Source organism: Oryctolagus cuniculus, chromosome 5 (genome assembly GCF_964237555.1).
Source record: "Oryctolagus cuniculus chromosome 5, mOryCun1.1, whole genome shotgun sequence".
Classification (NCBI taxonomy): domain Eukaryota; kingdom Metazoa; phylum Chordata; class Mammalia; order Lagomorpha; family Leporidae; genus Oryctolagus; species Oryctolagus cuniculus.
This window is the reverse complement of record NC_091436.1, coordinates 133,425,769-133,440,061: the sequence shown is the minus strand read 5'-3', so window position 1 is coordinate 133,440,061 and position 14,293 is coordinate 133,425,769. Positions and strand designations below refer to the sequence as shown.

The 14,293-nt window shown below is 45.9% G+C and overlaps 1 protein-coding gene across 2 annotated transcripts in view; it reads left to right on the top strand.

The window, feature by feature from the left end:
* MAPK14 (mitogen-activated protein kinase 14) overlaps positions 1 to 14,293 on the top strand; it is an 82,092-nt gene that overhangs the window by 41,711 nt on the left and 26,088 nt on the right. For both annotated transcript variants that reach the window (XM_002714646.5, XM_002714645.5), the window contains exon 3: positions 274 to 332. In XM_002714646.5, coding sequence (XP_002714692.1) covers positions 274 to 332 — 59 coding nt within the window. The remainder of the gene's footprint in view (positions 1 to 273; positions 333 to 14,293) is intronic.

Here is a 14,293-nt window from a genome sequence, read left to right as displayed (position 1 = left end):
GCTTTACCTGCTATGCCACAGCGCCGGCCCCAGAGATGAGATTTTTTTTAGCAGAAAAGTAGATTATTATGAGAAGTATTACTAACAGGTAAAAACTAGAAGCATAATTTGGGTGGAAAAATCAGTTGGAGTTGTTTAAGTGTGCGATGCTGTGATATCATGGAGCTGACGTGGCTGGATTTGGATTAGTGCCACTTAAAGTGACTAAGACCTGAGCAGTCCCATAGTAAGCCCAGTGTTTACTTCCTGTTTGAATTTTATGTTTTCTTCTAGGTGATTGGTCTATTGGACGTCTTTACACCTGCAAGGTCTCTGGAGGAGTTCAATGACGTGTGAGTAAATGGTTGTGCCCTAGCCTTCCTCAGCTAGAATTGACTAGCCCACCTCTGCTCCAGAACCGCTTAGCAGTCTGCTGACTTAGACAGATGCCTTCCTCCTATTACCCCGCTCTTCTGGGCGGTGGGAGTGGACTCACACTGGACTCACGTTCCAGCATTTCCATCCTGTCAGGCACCTGGTACCCTATCTGGAGACGGTGTTGTGTTCTTACAAGAACTACTTGGAAGAGAATAGAGAGAGACTTGACACTGATTTTTTTTTCTCAACTTGCCTATCTGGCTTGTAAAGGTGCTCTTCAAGAAATGTCATGAGCCCTGGTTCTGTGTGGGGTCTTCCTTGTATTTCATGTGCGTTGATGGGAGGTACCAGACTACATGCTCATCCTTGAAGCATTAGATTTTGCATGAAACAAGGGGCAGACGCTGCATGTTGAGAAAGGGTTCTTGTTCTGTGATTGTCTCTTGTTTTAGCCTGGAATCCCTTCAGCAAGCAGAACCTGGGGGCCTAAGGAACCAGCAGTGCTGAGGGTGGGCAGAGGAGCTAAGGAAAATGAAACAGGGAAGAAGAGAAAGAAATGGCAGGGACATGGTGCGGAGTTGGCTACCACCAAGGGCAGCTGCGGTGACAGCAGCCAGGAGCTAGGAAGCTGTACAAATGTACCTCAGAAGGGAGGAGTCTGTCCCCTGGCTGCTGACCCCAGCGGGAAAGGCTGCTCCGTGGGTCATGCCTTTGCATGCTCAGGGTGCACATGTGTGGGTCCACGATAGATTCCAGCAAGTGTTCCTGTGCGTGCGCAGACCCTCTGCCACAGTAACCTTTCCAGCATCCCAATTTACACACCTCTCGGTGTCCCCAGTTCACACACTGTACCACGAGAGAGAGGGAACACCTTAAATACAGACTTCGTTTTGCTCAAGTTTCCTTCCTGAGTGGAAAGAGTGGCTATTGTGAAAGCCAAAACAGTATTGCAGATACAACTGCTCTTCCTTCAGCTCCACTCCCCACTGTCCCTGGTGCAGAACCCAACCAGTTTCTCTCCACCCTGACCGTGCGTAGAGTGCAAGCACCAGGTGCTCCTTTCCCTCAGAACAAGCAGGGGGATGTGTTTGAGCTTTGTACGTTCTGTCTAAGGGAAGGAGTGCATGCCTACGTGTGTGCGTGTGCATGTGCGTGTGCGTGTGCGTGGCAGAATGAAAAAGAAATGAAGAAATAAAATGGAAAGAGGAGGAAAGGTACATGGTACAGCTCAGAGAAGAGAGTCTGGTCTGCTTACAAGATCTCAGCCACATGGACACTGATCCTGCTAATGAAGATTCAAGAAACAAGCAAAGGGAAAAATAGGCGATAACGAAGAACAGCTGTGTTTTCTGCAAACCTACTTGACATCAGAATGGAGGCTTCCAAGATGACTGGATGCCATCCAGGGGCATGTTGAATCCCACTGCAGGCTATGTTTGGAAGACTGTTGCAGAATGATTTTTTTTTTTTAAGATATATTTATTTTATTTGAAAGGCAGAGTTACAGAGAGGCTGAGGCAGAGAGAGAGAGAGAGAAGTCTTCCATCTGCTGGTTTACTCCCCAGACGGCCACAATGGCTGGAGTTGTGCTGACCCAAAGCAGGAGCTTCTTCCCGGTCTCCCAGGTGGATGCAGGGGCCCAAGGTCTTGGGTCATCTTCTACTGCTTTCCCAGGCTGTAGAAAGAGCTGGATCAGAAGTGGAACAGCTGGGTCTCAAACTGGCACCGATATGGGATGCTGGCATGGTAGGCATGGTTTTACCTGCTATGCCACAGCACAGACCTCAGAATGATGGTTTTTGATACCTCCCTAAGTGTGGAAGAAGTGCTAAAGTAATGCAGTTGTGAATAACTCTGGAAAACATTGAGTCTAGTCTGAGCTTTATTCCAAAGTATAAGGTATAATGAGGATGGATTTATTTAATCAAAAAATTGATGATCTGTTGAGTTGAGCAGATCATTTTTAACTGGATTATGAATCTGTTTTTCCTATGTGAAAAGACTTTAATTGAGGCCAGTGTTTGTTAAAAAGGTTAAATTTTAGTGACTGGGGTGCCTTTGGCTCTTTCATCCATGTGAGACCCCCACCACTGTAAGACTCTCCACGAAACCAAAATTGTGCTTGTTCATTCCATGTGACTGCTGAGCAGGAATCTGTCTTTTCTTAACTCCAGCTGGGTCCTGACTATGTTTTATAAAAAGAGCTGAATTCATCCCATGGGAGCAAATTTCAATACCACTTGAATCCCTACGGCAAGCAGAACATTGGCAGGATGTTGCAGCAGGCTCAGGATGACCAGAAACCCTAGTCCTTGCCCTCAGTCAAATCAGTCTGGTTGAGGGAAGCAAAGGACATTTTGGCCTTTCAGTCGCCAATCCACTATCTGGCCTAGGACAGATTACTTTACCTCTCTCCAGGCCCTGGTCAGCTTCCCTAAAATGATGAGAATTGAGAGTTGACATCTGAAGAGTTTTCAGTCCCTGGAAACCTCTGAAAATAGAAACTGGTGTTGTCATTAGGAAACTGTTTCATTGTTTACTTTTGTGATGTTTGTATCACTTAGTAGCACACATCCAGGGCAGTATTTTGCAAAGTCTTTCCAGAATATTCAGAAGCCACTAAACATCTTCACTTAAAATTGCAGGGTTTGCAAATTTAATTAGGGCCAGGCAAATAACATAAATGAGGCCCACTGTTCTAAAAGCTGGGAGTCGTGGGGGGGGGGGGGTGTCTGTGATAAAACACCCCGCGACCTCCTAAAAGCTCTCAAACTCAAAACAAAAACAAGAAAAACCAAACCAAACACACTGAAGGCTGCAGGTCAGAGCAAGCTATAAGTTTTAGCATGAGTTTTCCATGGTAATTAGCAAAAATCTCTGTAATTACTTTTTCAGGTTTACATTTGACTTTTAACCATGTGTTACATGTATTGGTGCTTTTATGTTTCAGTTAACACTTTTCATTTATCATACTACAACATTTTACTGAGTTTTAAATTTCTAGGTTAATGGGAATTCTGTGTACTTCATTTGTAAGACCGCAGCTTTGAGAAAGAAATAGTAAGTAGTGAGTTTTTTTTTTTTTTTTTCATTAGGAACAATATGCATTTACTGAACCAAACAAATGGAGGTGGTGTTTGGAAAAGGTGGAGTTAAAGATTATCAGGGCCAGCTTTATGGCTTAATGGGTTAAGCCAGCATCCCATATGAGCACTGTTTCGAATCCTGGCTGCTCCACTTCTGATCCTGCTCCTTTTTTAAAAAGACTTATTTATTTATTTGAAAGGCAGAGTTACAGAGAGGCAGAGGCATAGCAAGAGCGAGAGAGAGAGTGAGAAATCTTCCATCCAATGGTTCACTGGGCGGACCCAAAGCTGGGAGCCAAGAGCTTCTTTCGAGTCTCCCACAGAAGTGCAGGGGCCCAAGGACTCGGGCAAACTTCTGCTTTCCCAGGCCATAGTGGAGAGCTGGCTTGGAAGTAGAGCAGCCAGGACTCGAACCAGCACCCATATGGGATGCTGGCATTGTAGGCAGCAGCTTTACCCACTATGCCACAGTTCTGGCCTCGTAAATCTTTTTTTTTTTTTTTAAGTATATATCACATTACTCTTAACTGCCATGTGATGTGGTCATATAGGTGGCAAAGTTTTATAAAGATATAGATAGATAACTTTCAAATTATTAGAAATCATTCGGGCATTTCTGTTGGCTTCTTGGTAATTTTTGGTAGGAAGCCACATGTATGTATGTATGCATGCTGCAAATATTTAGTTACTAATGGAAATGCAAAAAATTTAAATAGCTGCTGTTAGAATCTAACACAAATAAGCTACACATTTGTACAACTACAGTGTTGCCTATTCTTGGCTGTAGTGGTTTTCTGATCAAGCTCGTAGGCAATAAAGAATTGTTGGACCCTTCCCAGGAATTGTTTCCTCAAATTTCAGGAAACTGAATTGCTGTGGGTTATGTGGAAATTAGTCTTCTGCCACTTTCCACCTGTTTTACAGCTTCCCACCCCAAGTTTCTCACACTGAATTCCTTGTGCTGCATTCTTTTTTTTTTTTTTTTTTTTTTTTTTATACAGGCAGAGTGGACAGAGAGAGAGAGACAGAGAAAGGTCTTCCTTTTTGCTGTTGGTTCACCCTCCAATGGCCGCCGCGGCCGGCGCTCTGCGGCTGGCGCACCGCGCTGATCCGAAGCCAGAAGCCAGGTGCTTCTCCTGGTCTCCCATGCGGGTGCAGGGCCCAAGCACTTGGGCCATCCTCCACTGCCTTCCTGGGCCACAGTAGAGAGCTGGCCTGGAAGAAGGGCAACCGGGACAGAATCCGTTGCCCCGACCGGGACTAGAACCCAGTATGCCGGCGCCGCAAGGCGGAGGATTAGCCTATTGAGCCACGGCGCCGGCCATGTGCTGCATTCTTGAAGGGGAAACTAGAAGTGGGTTCTAGTTCTCCTGTGATCTAGCAAAGCACCTCCAACAGGGCCAGTGAACAGCTTTGCTTTAGAGAAAGTCGGTGGGCAGATGATGACCCATCTTGGCATTCCACCTACTAAAAATGATTGTTTTAGTAATAGGCTTAGAATTCCATTTCAGTACAGATGGAGCTGAAGGCACTGGATTGGTAAAAGGAGTTTCTGTATTTGCATTTTATTGATTTTATTCAATAAATGTTTCAGGGGCAGGCATTTAGTCTAGCAGCTAAGGCGCACTCCTGTGTCCCATACTGGAGCACCTGAGTTTTATGTCTGGTTCTGGCTCCCCACTCTAATGCAGACCCTGGGAGGCAGCGGTGGTGGCTCGAGTGGCTAGGAGACCTGGATTGATCTGCCACCCATGTGGGAGACCTGGATCCACCTGTGGGCCCAGTCTTAGCCTTGGCAAGCATTTGGGGGAATGAAGCAACAGACGGGTACTCTCTCTTGTCTCTCTGCCTTTTAAACATATGTATTTGAAAAAAACAAAAAGTTTTATTGGCCGGTGCTGCAGCTCAATAGGCTAATCCTCCACCTGCAGCGCCGGCACCCTGGGTTCTAGTCCCGGTCGAGGTGCCAGATTCTGTCCCGGTTGCTCCTCTTCCATACCAGCTCTCTGCTGTGGCCCGGGAGTGCAGTGGAGGATGGCCCAAGTGCTTGGGCCCTGCACCCACATGGGAGACCAGGAGAAGCACGTGGCTCCTGGCTTCAGATCAGCGCAGTGCGCTGACCGCAGTGCGCCAGGCCGCAGCGGCCATTGAGGGGGTGAACCAATGGAAAAAGGAAGACCTTTCTCTCTGTCTCTCTCTCACTGTCCATTCTGCCTGTCCAAAAAAAAAAAGTTTTATTAAAAATTTTGAATATTCACCCTATGTGAGGCATGGTGTTAATCTCTGAGGACTACAGTGATAAATGCGATCCCTGATCATTGAGTTGAAGTTTTAAAAACTTTTTAAAAATTATTTTCGTTTTATTTGTGAGAGATATAGAGAGATCTTCTATCTGCTGTTTTACTTTCCAAATGCCTGCAATAGCCAGGCCAAAGCCAATTGCCCTAAAGTCAGTCCAGATCTATCACATGGGTGGCAGCAATCCAATTATTTGAACCATTATCTGCTGCCCACCCAGGATGCACCTGAACAGGAAGCTGGATTAGAAGCAGAGTAGTAGAGTAGCTGGGACTCGAACTAAGGACTCGAACTCAAATTGCATTCATGCTGAATTGAGGCTCTTTTTTTTTTTTAGAAAGCTTTTATTTAATAAATGTAAATTTTATAGGTACAGCTTTTGGAATATAGCTGTGCTTCCTCCCATACCCGCCCCCCCACCCCTACTCTTGTCCCACCTCCTACTACTCCCTCTCCCATCCCATTCTTCATTAAAATTCTTTTTAATTATCTTCAAATACAGAAGATCAACTCTATACTAAGTAAAGATTTTAACAGTTTGCACCCACACAGACACACAAAGTATAAAGTACTATTTGAAGACAAGTTTTACCGTTAACTCTCATAGTACAACTCCTTAAAGGAGTTCCTACATGGGGAGCAAGTGCACAGTGACTCCTGTTGTTGATTTAACAAGTGACTCTCATTTATGACATCAGTGATCACCCGAGGCTCTTGTCATGAGCTGCCAAGATTATGGAAGCCTTTTGAGTCCACAAACGAATTGAGGCTCTTAATGGGGAAGAAGAACAGCTTAAATAATGAAAGAAAACAGAGTGGGGTCAGTGCTGCAGTGGATAAAGCTGCCGCCTATAATGCTGGCACTCCATATGGGTACTGGTTTATGCCCAGGTTGCTCCACTTCCAATCCAGCTCTCTGCTGATGTGCCTGGGAATGCAGCAAAGGATGGCTCCTGCACCCACATGGGAGACCCAGAAGAGCCTCCTGGCTCCTAGCTTCGGCCTTGTCCAGCCCTGGTCATTGCGGCTATTTGGGGAGTGAACCAGTGGATGGAAGAACTCTCTTTGTATCTCCTCTCTGCAACTCTGTCTTTCAAATAAATAAATAAATTTTAACTTTTTTTAAAAGATTTATTTATTTGAAAGAGTTACAGAGGCAGGTACAGTGGCTCACTAGGCTAATCCTCCGCCTGCGGCGCTGGCACACCGAGTTCTAGTCCCAGTTGGGGTGCCAGATTCTGTCCCGGTTGCTCCTCTTCCAGTCCAGCTCTCTGCTGTGGCCTGGGAAGGCCCTGGAGAGTGGCCCAGGTCCTTGGGCCCTGCACCCGCATGGGAGACCAGGAGGAAGCACCTAGCTCCCGGCTTCGGATCGGCACAGTGGGCCAGCCACAACGCGCCAGCCGTAGCGGCCATTTAGGGGGTGAACCAACGGAAAAAGGAAGACCTTTCTCTCGGTCTCTCTCTCACTGTCTAACTCTGCCTATCAAAAAAATAAATAAAATTAAAAAGAAAAAGAAAGAGTTACAGAGAGTGGTAGAGACACAGAGAGAGGTCTTTCATTCACTGGTTCACTCCCCAGATGGCCGCAATGGCCGAAGCTGTGCCGACCTGAAGCCAGGAGCCAGGAGCTTCAACTGGGTCTCCCACATGGGTGCAGGGGCCCAAGGACTTGGGCCTATCCCAGGCCATAGCAGAGAGCTGGATGGGAAGAGGAGCAGCTGGGACTAGAACCAGTGCCCATATGGGATGCCGGCGCTTCAGGCCAGGGCTTTAACCCCCCTGCACCACAGCGCCATGCCCATAAATAAATCGTTTTTTAAAAAAAAGGAAAGCAGAGCAGTAGGTTCTGATCCTGTGTACTGTCTCATCTAACCTCATTTAACCCTCTTTCCATGCTCTCCATTTCAGTTTCTGGCCTCTCATTTTGCCTGGAGTACAGATGACCACATTCCTAGTAGTACTTCAGCCTCCAACAGTCCCCACCCATCTATTAGTGGCTCCTTCACGTCTTCAGGACTCTACTCAAGGATCTCCTCATCAGAAGTGCTTTTCCTTTCCCAGTCCTTTGCTGAAAAAGTACTCGCACACACAATCACTGTCTCTTACTTATCTGCTCAGTTTGTCATAGTTTTTACCATGAAGTCTCTGTTACGGTGTCTTCTACTTGTAAGCTCCAGTAAAACACAGCATTTATTTTCTTATTTGCTGAGTTGTTAACACTTAGAATGGTAACAGGCACTCAGTTGAATAGATGAATGCAAAGATTGCCATGATGGGCAGGCACAGTGCGCTAAAGGACCTCATAGAACAGCCACCTGGGGCCAGCACTGTGGTGTAGTAGGTTAAACTGCACCTGCAGTGCCTGCATCCCATATTGGTGCTGATTTGAGTCCCAGCTGCTCCACTTCTGATTCAGCTCCTTGCTGATGGCCTGGGAAAGCAGTGGAAGACGGCCCATGTCCTTGGGCCCCTGCACCCTCATGAGAGACCCAGAAGAAGCTCCTGGTTCCTGGCTTCAGATCAGTGCAGCTCTGGCCATTGCAGCCATCTGGGGAGTGAACCAGCAGATGGAAGACCTCTCTCTCTGTCTCCACCTCTCTCTGTAACTCTGTCTTTCAAAAAATACTATTTGGGATGCCTGTATTCTGTATCAGAGCAGCTGGGTTCAAATCCCAGTTCTGCTTCCACTTCTAGCTTCCTGCTAATGTTCACACCAGGAGGCAGTAGGTGATGGCTCTAGTAACTGAGAGCCTGCTGCCCCATCGGGAGATCTGGATGGAGTTCTGGGCTCCTGACTCCAGCCGGTCTCAACCCTGGCTGTTGTGAGCATTTGGGGAGTGAACCAACAGATGGGAGTTCTCTCTGTGTCTCTGTCTCTGTCTCTGTCTTTCAAATAAACTTTTAAGAAAAATTTTTTTAAAGAATTGAGTCAAATGTGTATGGTCTAACCAGAATACAGGGTACTGAGTAAGCACAGAATGCTAGAGCAGCTCAGTGGAGAGAGCCTCCAAAGAGGGCAATGGTGGTGTCTGAAGAGCAGACAGACAGGGATGGGATGTGGAAGCTGCAATTTATTCCATAAAATCCAAGAATGAAAGAAATGTATAAATGTAGAGCAGTTTGTATGGAACAGAGAATGTTAAGGAAGTTGATACCATTGGTTCTTCTTTGTACTTGGATGAAGATCATACAGTAATGAATCTGGGTTTTTTCGTGTGTGTGTGTGTGTGTGTGTGTGTGTGTGTGTGTTGGGGGTTGTTTTCCTAATTTAACTAATAAACATCAGCTTGTAAAGAATACCTTCCTGCATCACTGGAAGAATACACAGCCCAGTTTTTTGGGCTTACAGAAATACTTTTATTCCTTGAAACTAGACTAATCAAGATAAACAATACAAGAAGAGATGCAATCTGGGAGGAAGATGAAGTAAGTTGTATTAACATTTATGTTTGCAGGGTTTTTTCCTTATCAGTGTTCTGTTGCAACAGGGATAGTACTTGGTGAATCTCCTTGTGATGCCTTTACAGGCTCCTATTTATAATCTAACTAAATTACACATCCTTTAAGAAAATACCATTCAGTTTTTGACATGATCAATAAGATGCCATCTTTTTCTTAGAGTAGCTGATTTAAAAAGGTAGCAAAGCTTCAAGGTCTCGTTTAGAGTCTGAATCCTTCACACAGTCTTTCTCTCATTAACTCTTCCCTAGGTCTGTTAAGGCCCTTCTTGGCTGTTCTTCAGTGCCCAGATGTCCCCTCTACTAAAGTTCTGACCATGCACTATTATTATTATTACATGTTTACAAATGCCCTGCTGTCATCTAAATTCCTTGTTTGTCTTCTACCACTGCAATCCCTGTGCCCAAAAATAAATACTTGTTGTTAGAGTAGTCAAATGAATGAGTGACTTGGGCCATCACTGTTTAGAACTGGTTGGTGATTTGGTTGTCTGAAAGCATGCTCAGTTCTCTCTTGACTAGCTCTTTTGTTTTTACCTGCTCACATAGACTGAGTAGTAGAATATTGAGTCTAGTTTAGTTGATGCAGGTGAAGTTCAGCTTTTGGTCATTTTAGCTTTAAGGGAGATTAGTTGGAGAAATAAACTTGCTGAGCTGCCTACCTGGCTACGAATGGTTCTTCTAACGCCTTATGTTAGAACAAACTGGTCTGCTTACCACATCTGTGGCACGTATAGTTCAGTGAAATGTGCCGTGGCCTTGTCTTACTACTGGTACTAAAGGAGTTGTCCTAAGTCATTTGATTTAGTAGTAACTGAGTGCTTACTTACTCTCTGCAGATACTTCAGATGCTGCACAGAACAGAAAATAACCCTATCCTCCTTGAATATCCTATAAGCAAATGACAATAAGCCATGAGTATACACAAAGAATTCTGTGTGTGTTAGCAGGTGGTGAAGCTATAATTCAAAAAGGAAAGGTAGAACAGGGAAAGGGGAAAATAAGGGAATATAAGGACAGGGAGAGAGATGCAATTATATTTTAATATATTTTTTTTAAATTATCTTTAAGATTATTTTGAAAGGGAGAGTTTCAGAGAGGAGAGACAGGGAAAGAGAGATCTTCCATCCACTGGTTCACCCCAAATGGCTACAACAACTAGGGCTGGGCCAGTCATCATCCAGGAGCCTGGAGCTTCTTCTGGGTCTCCCAAGTGGGTTCAGGGGCCCAAGCACGTGGGCCATCCTCTACATTCCAGGTGCACTAGCAGGGAGCTGGTCCAGAAGCGGGAGCCTCTGGGTCTTGAACCTGCACCCGTATGGGATGCCAGGGTAGAAGGCAGTGGTTTAACCTGCTGTGCCATAACACTGGCCCCATAATTCAATTTTAAATGGACTGGAAAGTATAGTCCTCATTGAGGTGAATTTTGAGCAAAAATTAGAAAGGTTGGACACAGGCATATCTAGTGGAAGAATGTTCTAGGCAGAAGAGACTGTATAAAGGTCCTGTGGCAGGAGACTACTGCTGGAGCAGGGAGGCCAGTGTGGAGCTGAGTGGGCGCAGGGGAGAGGAGTAGATGAGGAAGCCAGAGGGATAGCTGGGGACAGGGCGCTGGACAAGGGCTTTTCAGGCCATTGAAGGGATTTTGTGTTTTACTCAGAATGAAACCGGGGACCACTAGAGGAAGGGATTGACATGATCTGGTTTTCATTTGCAAACAATCACCCTGTTCCTGTGTGGGAATAGACTAGAGAGTTTCAGGAGCTTATGGTTACCTGGAGGGTGTGTGTGTGTGTGTGTTAATTTACTTGAAAGGCAGAGGGACAGACAGAGATCTTCAGTCCGCTGGTTCACTCCCCAAATGGCTGCAATGGCCAGGGCTGGGCCAGGCTGAAGCCTGGAATCTCATCCAAGTTTCACACGTGGGTGCAGGGGCCCAAGCACTTGGACCATTCTCTGCTGCTTTCCCAGGCCATTAGCAGGGAGCTGGATTGGAATGGAGCAGCTGGGATGGGAATCAGTGCCCTTATAGGATGCAGCGGCACAGGCGGCAGCTTAACTCACTACACCACAGCCTGTCCCCTCCTGTGTTTGTTTAAGACGGAAAAAATGCTTTTTCCATTTTATGGTAATTGCTTTCAGTGGTGCTGGTAAGTAGAGATGCCAAACTATAGATACACAAGAGATGTTTTCCCACATAGGCTGTTTTGATTGTATGACGCTGTAAGTGGGGGCAGATGGATGATTGCTGGATGTTATCCAGGAAGGGCCTAATAAATAAAGCTCTAGAACGTGGTGCTGGCTGGAGCTCTGACAGCCACTTACTACAGAGCTCTGCCCTCTTGCTGCTATAGTACATTTTACTCAGAGTCATTTTGAGAAAGGCTATTTATGCCTTTTATATTTTGATTGAATTTAAAGGGAATCAATCATCCTCACCAGTGAAAACTCAATGTCTGTTTCAGCCTTTACCTTAATAAAATCTGACCGAACTCCTCTTTTAGCGTGGGCGAACTAGATAGCTTTCTGACTGCACTCAAATCAAACCTGCCTTAATTTACTTTTGGAATTATTTAGAAAGATTTATTTGAAAGACAGAATTAGGGGCTGGTGTTGTGGTATAGCAGGTTAAGCTGCCACCTGTAATGCCAGCATCCCAGATGGGTGCTGGTTTGAGCCCTGGCCACACCACTTCCAGCTCCCTGATAATGCACCCTTAAAGCTAAAATGCACCTAAGAAAACAGCAGCAGATGACCCAAGTGCTTGGGCCCACCCCTACACCTATGTGGGAAACCCAGATGGAGTTCCAGACTTCTGGCTTCCGCCCGGCCCAGCCCCATCCATTTTGGCCAGTAGAGGAGAGAACCAGCAGATGGAAAATCTTTCTCTTTGTCTCCCCTCCCCCATCTATCTTATCTCTCTCTCTCCCTCTTTCTGTAACTCTGCCTTTCAAATAAAAAAAAAGAGGCTGGCGTTGTGGTATAGCAGGTAAAGCCACTGCCTCAGACACCAGTATCCCCTGTGAGCACCTGTTTGAGTCCTGGCTGTTCCACTTCTGATCCAGCTCCCCGCTAATGGCCTGGGAAAGCAGTGGAAGATGGCCCAAGTGCTTGGGCCCCTGCACCAACATGGGAAACCTGCATGAAGCTCCTAGCTCCTGGTTTCAGCCTGGCCCACCCCCTGCTACTACAGCCATTTGGAGTGTCAACCAGTAGATGGAAGATTGCTAACTCACTCACTCTCTCTCTCTCTCTCTCTCTCTCTCTCTTTCTGTCTCTCCCTCCCTCTCTCTGTAACTTAGACTTACAAATAAATAAATAAATGTTTATACACACACACACACGTATGCAGAATTAGAGGCATATGGACATATTAGTTAGAATTTCTAGGTTTCCTTTCAAAACAAGATAGATTCTGAGTAGAATAATCCAGGGCAGTGTTCTCTTTGTTTCCTTCCTGTCCTTAAAATTATTTAGAAAAGTTGAGAGAATAATCCTTTTCTTATCTGATGGCATAAAATGTAATCATCCACAAGGCAGTCTTGCAAGACACAAACAGAATAAGCCTTAAAACGTCGTAATTATAATTATGGCAACCATTATCCCAGATTTTTTAGAGAGGTCTTGATTTCAGAATATTACGTGGTTATTCACAACAGTCTCATATATTTGTCAGATTAGGTGCCAATTTGAGATTTAAAAATAGAGACTGGCCGACGCCACGGCTCACTAGGTTAATCCTCCGCCTGCGGCGCTGGCAACCTGGGTTCTAGTCCCTGTTGGGGCGCCAGATTCTGTCCAGGTTGCTCCTCTTCCAGCCCAGCTCTCTGCTGTGGCCCGGGAAGGCAGTGGGAGGATGGCCCAGGTCCTTGCGCCCTGCACCGGCATGGGAGACCAGGAGGAAGCACCTGGCTCCTGACTTCGGATCGGCGCAGCACGCTGGCCGTAGTGGCCATCTGGGGGGTGAACCAACGGAAGGAATACCTTTCTCTCTGTCTCTCTCACTGTCCACTCTGCCTGTCAAAAAAAAAAAAAAATACAAAGACTGATTGGTATGGGAGATGGCACTAAGTTCTTGCCAGCTCTGCTTTCTCATTAGTAAACTTTAACTGTCATGATAAGTATTGAGAATTGTTAAGGAATTTATCTGGAAATAGTACTTCCTTGCTTATTGTGATAATTATAAAACTTTTTTTTTTTTTTAAGATTTATTTGAAAGGCAGAGTTATAGAGAAGCAGAGGCAGAGAGAGAGAGAGGTCTTCCATCCACTGGTTCACTCCCCAAATGGCCGTAACGGCCGGAGCTGCACTGATCCAAAGCCAGGAGCCTGAAGCTTCCTCTGAATCTCCCACGTGGGCAGGGGCCCAAGGACTTAGGCCATCTTTCACTGCTTTCCCAGGCCATAGCAGAGAGCTGGATCAGAAGAGGAGCAGCCGGGTCTCAAACCAGTGCCCATATGGGATGCTGGCACTGCAGGTGGCAGCCCCTATAAACCTTTTTAAAAAGGTCCTTCTCTTGCTGTAAATTCTGTGTCAACTGGAAGACTTTGGAGGCAGTGTGATTAGGATCATGGTCTCTGGGATTAGATAGATTTGAATTCAGCCCCTGACATCCCCACTCTGTTGGACCCTGAGTCGGTTACTTCTCCTGTCCTGTCTTCCTTTCCTCATTAATGAAATGAGTTACCTTACAGAGCTGCAGGGTAGAGCGTGTGAGACACAAACCCAGTAAACTTTACACAGTACTGGCGCAGACTAAGCACCAACTGCCTTCGATTCTGTTATGTTAAGCTGGGAACAGCTCTGAAATCAAACGTATCTTTATGAAAACATTTCAAGTAGTCCAGTGTACTCTTTAAATTATGTGTAGAGGTCACCCTTTCCTCAAGACAATATAAATATGCGGGGCTGGCACTGTGGCGCACTAGGTTAATCTTCCGCCTGGGACATTGGCATCCCACATGGGCACTGATTCTAATCCTGGCTGCTCCTCTACTGATCCAGCTCTCTGCTAGGGCCTGGGAAAGTAGTGGAAGATGGCCCAAGCACTTGGGCCCCTGCACCCATGTGGGAGACCTGGAAGAAGCTCCTGGC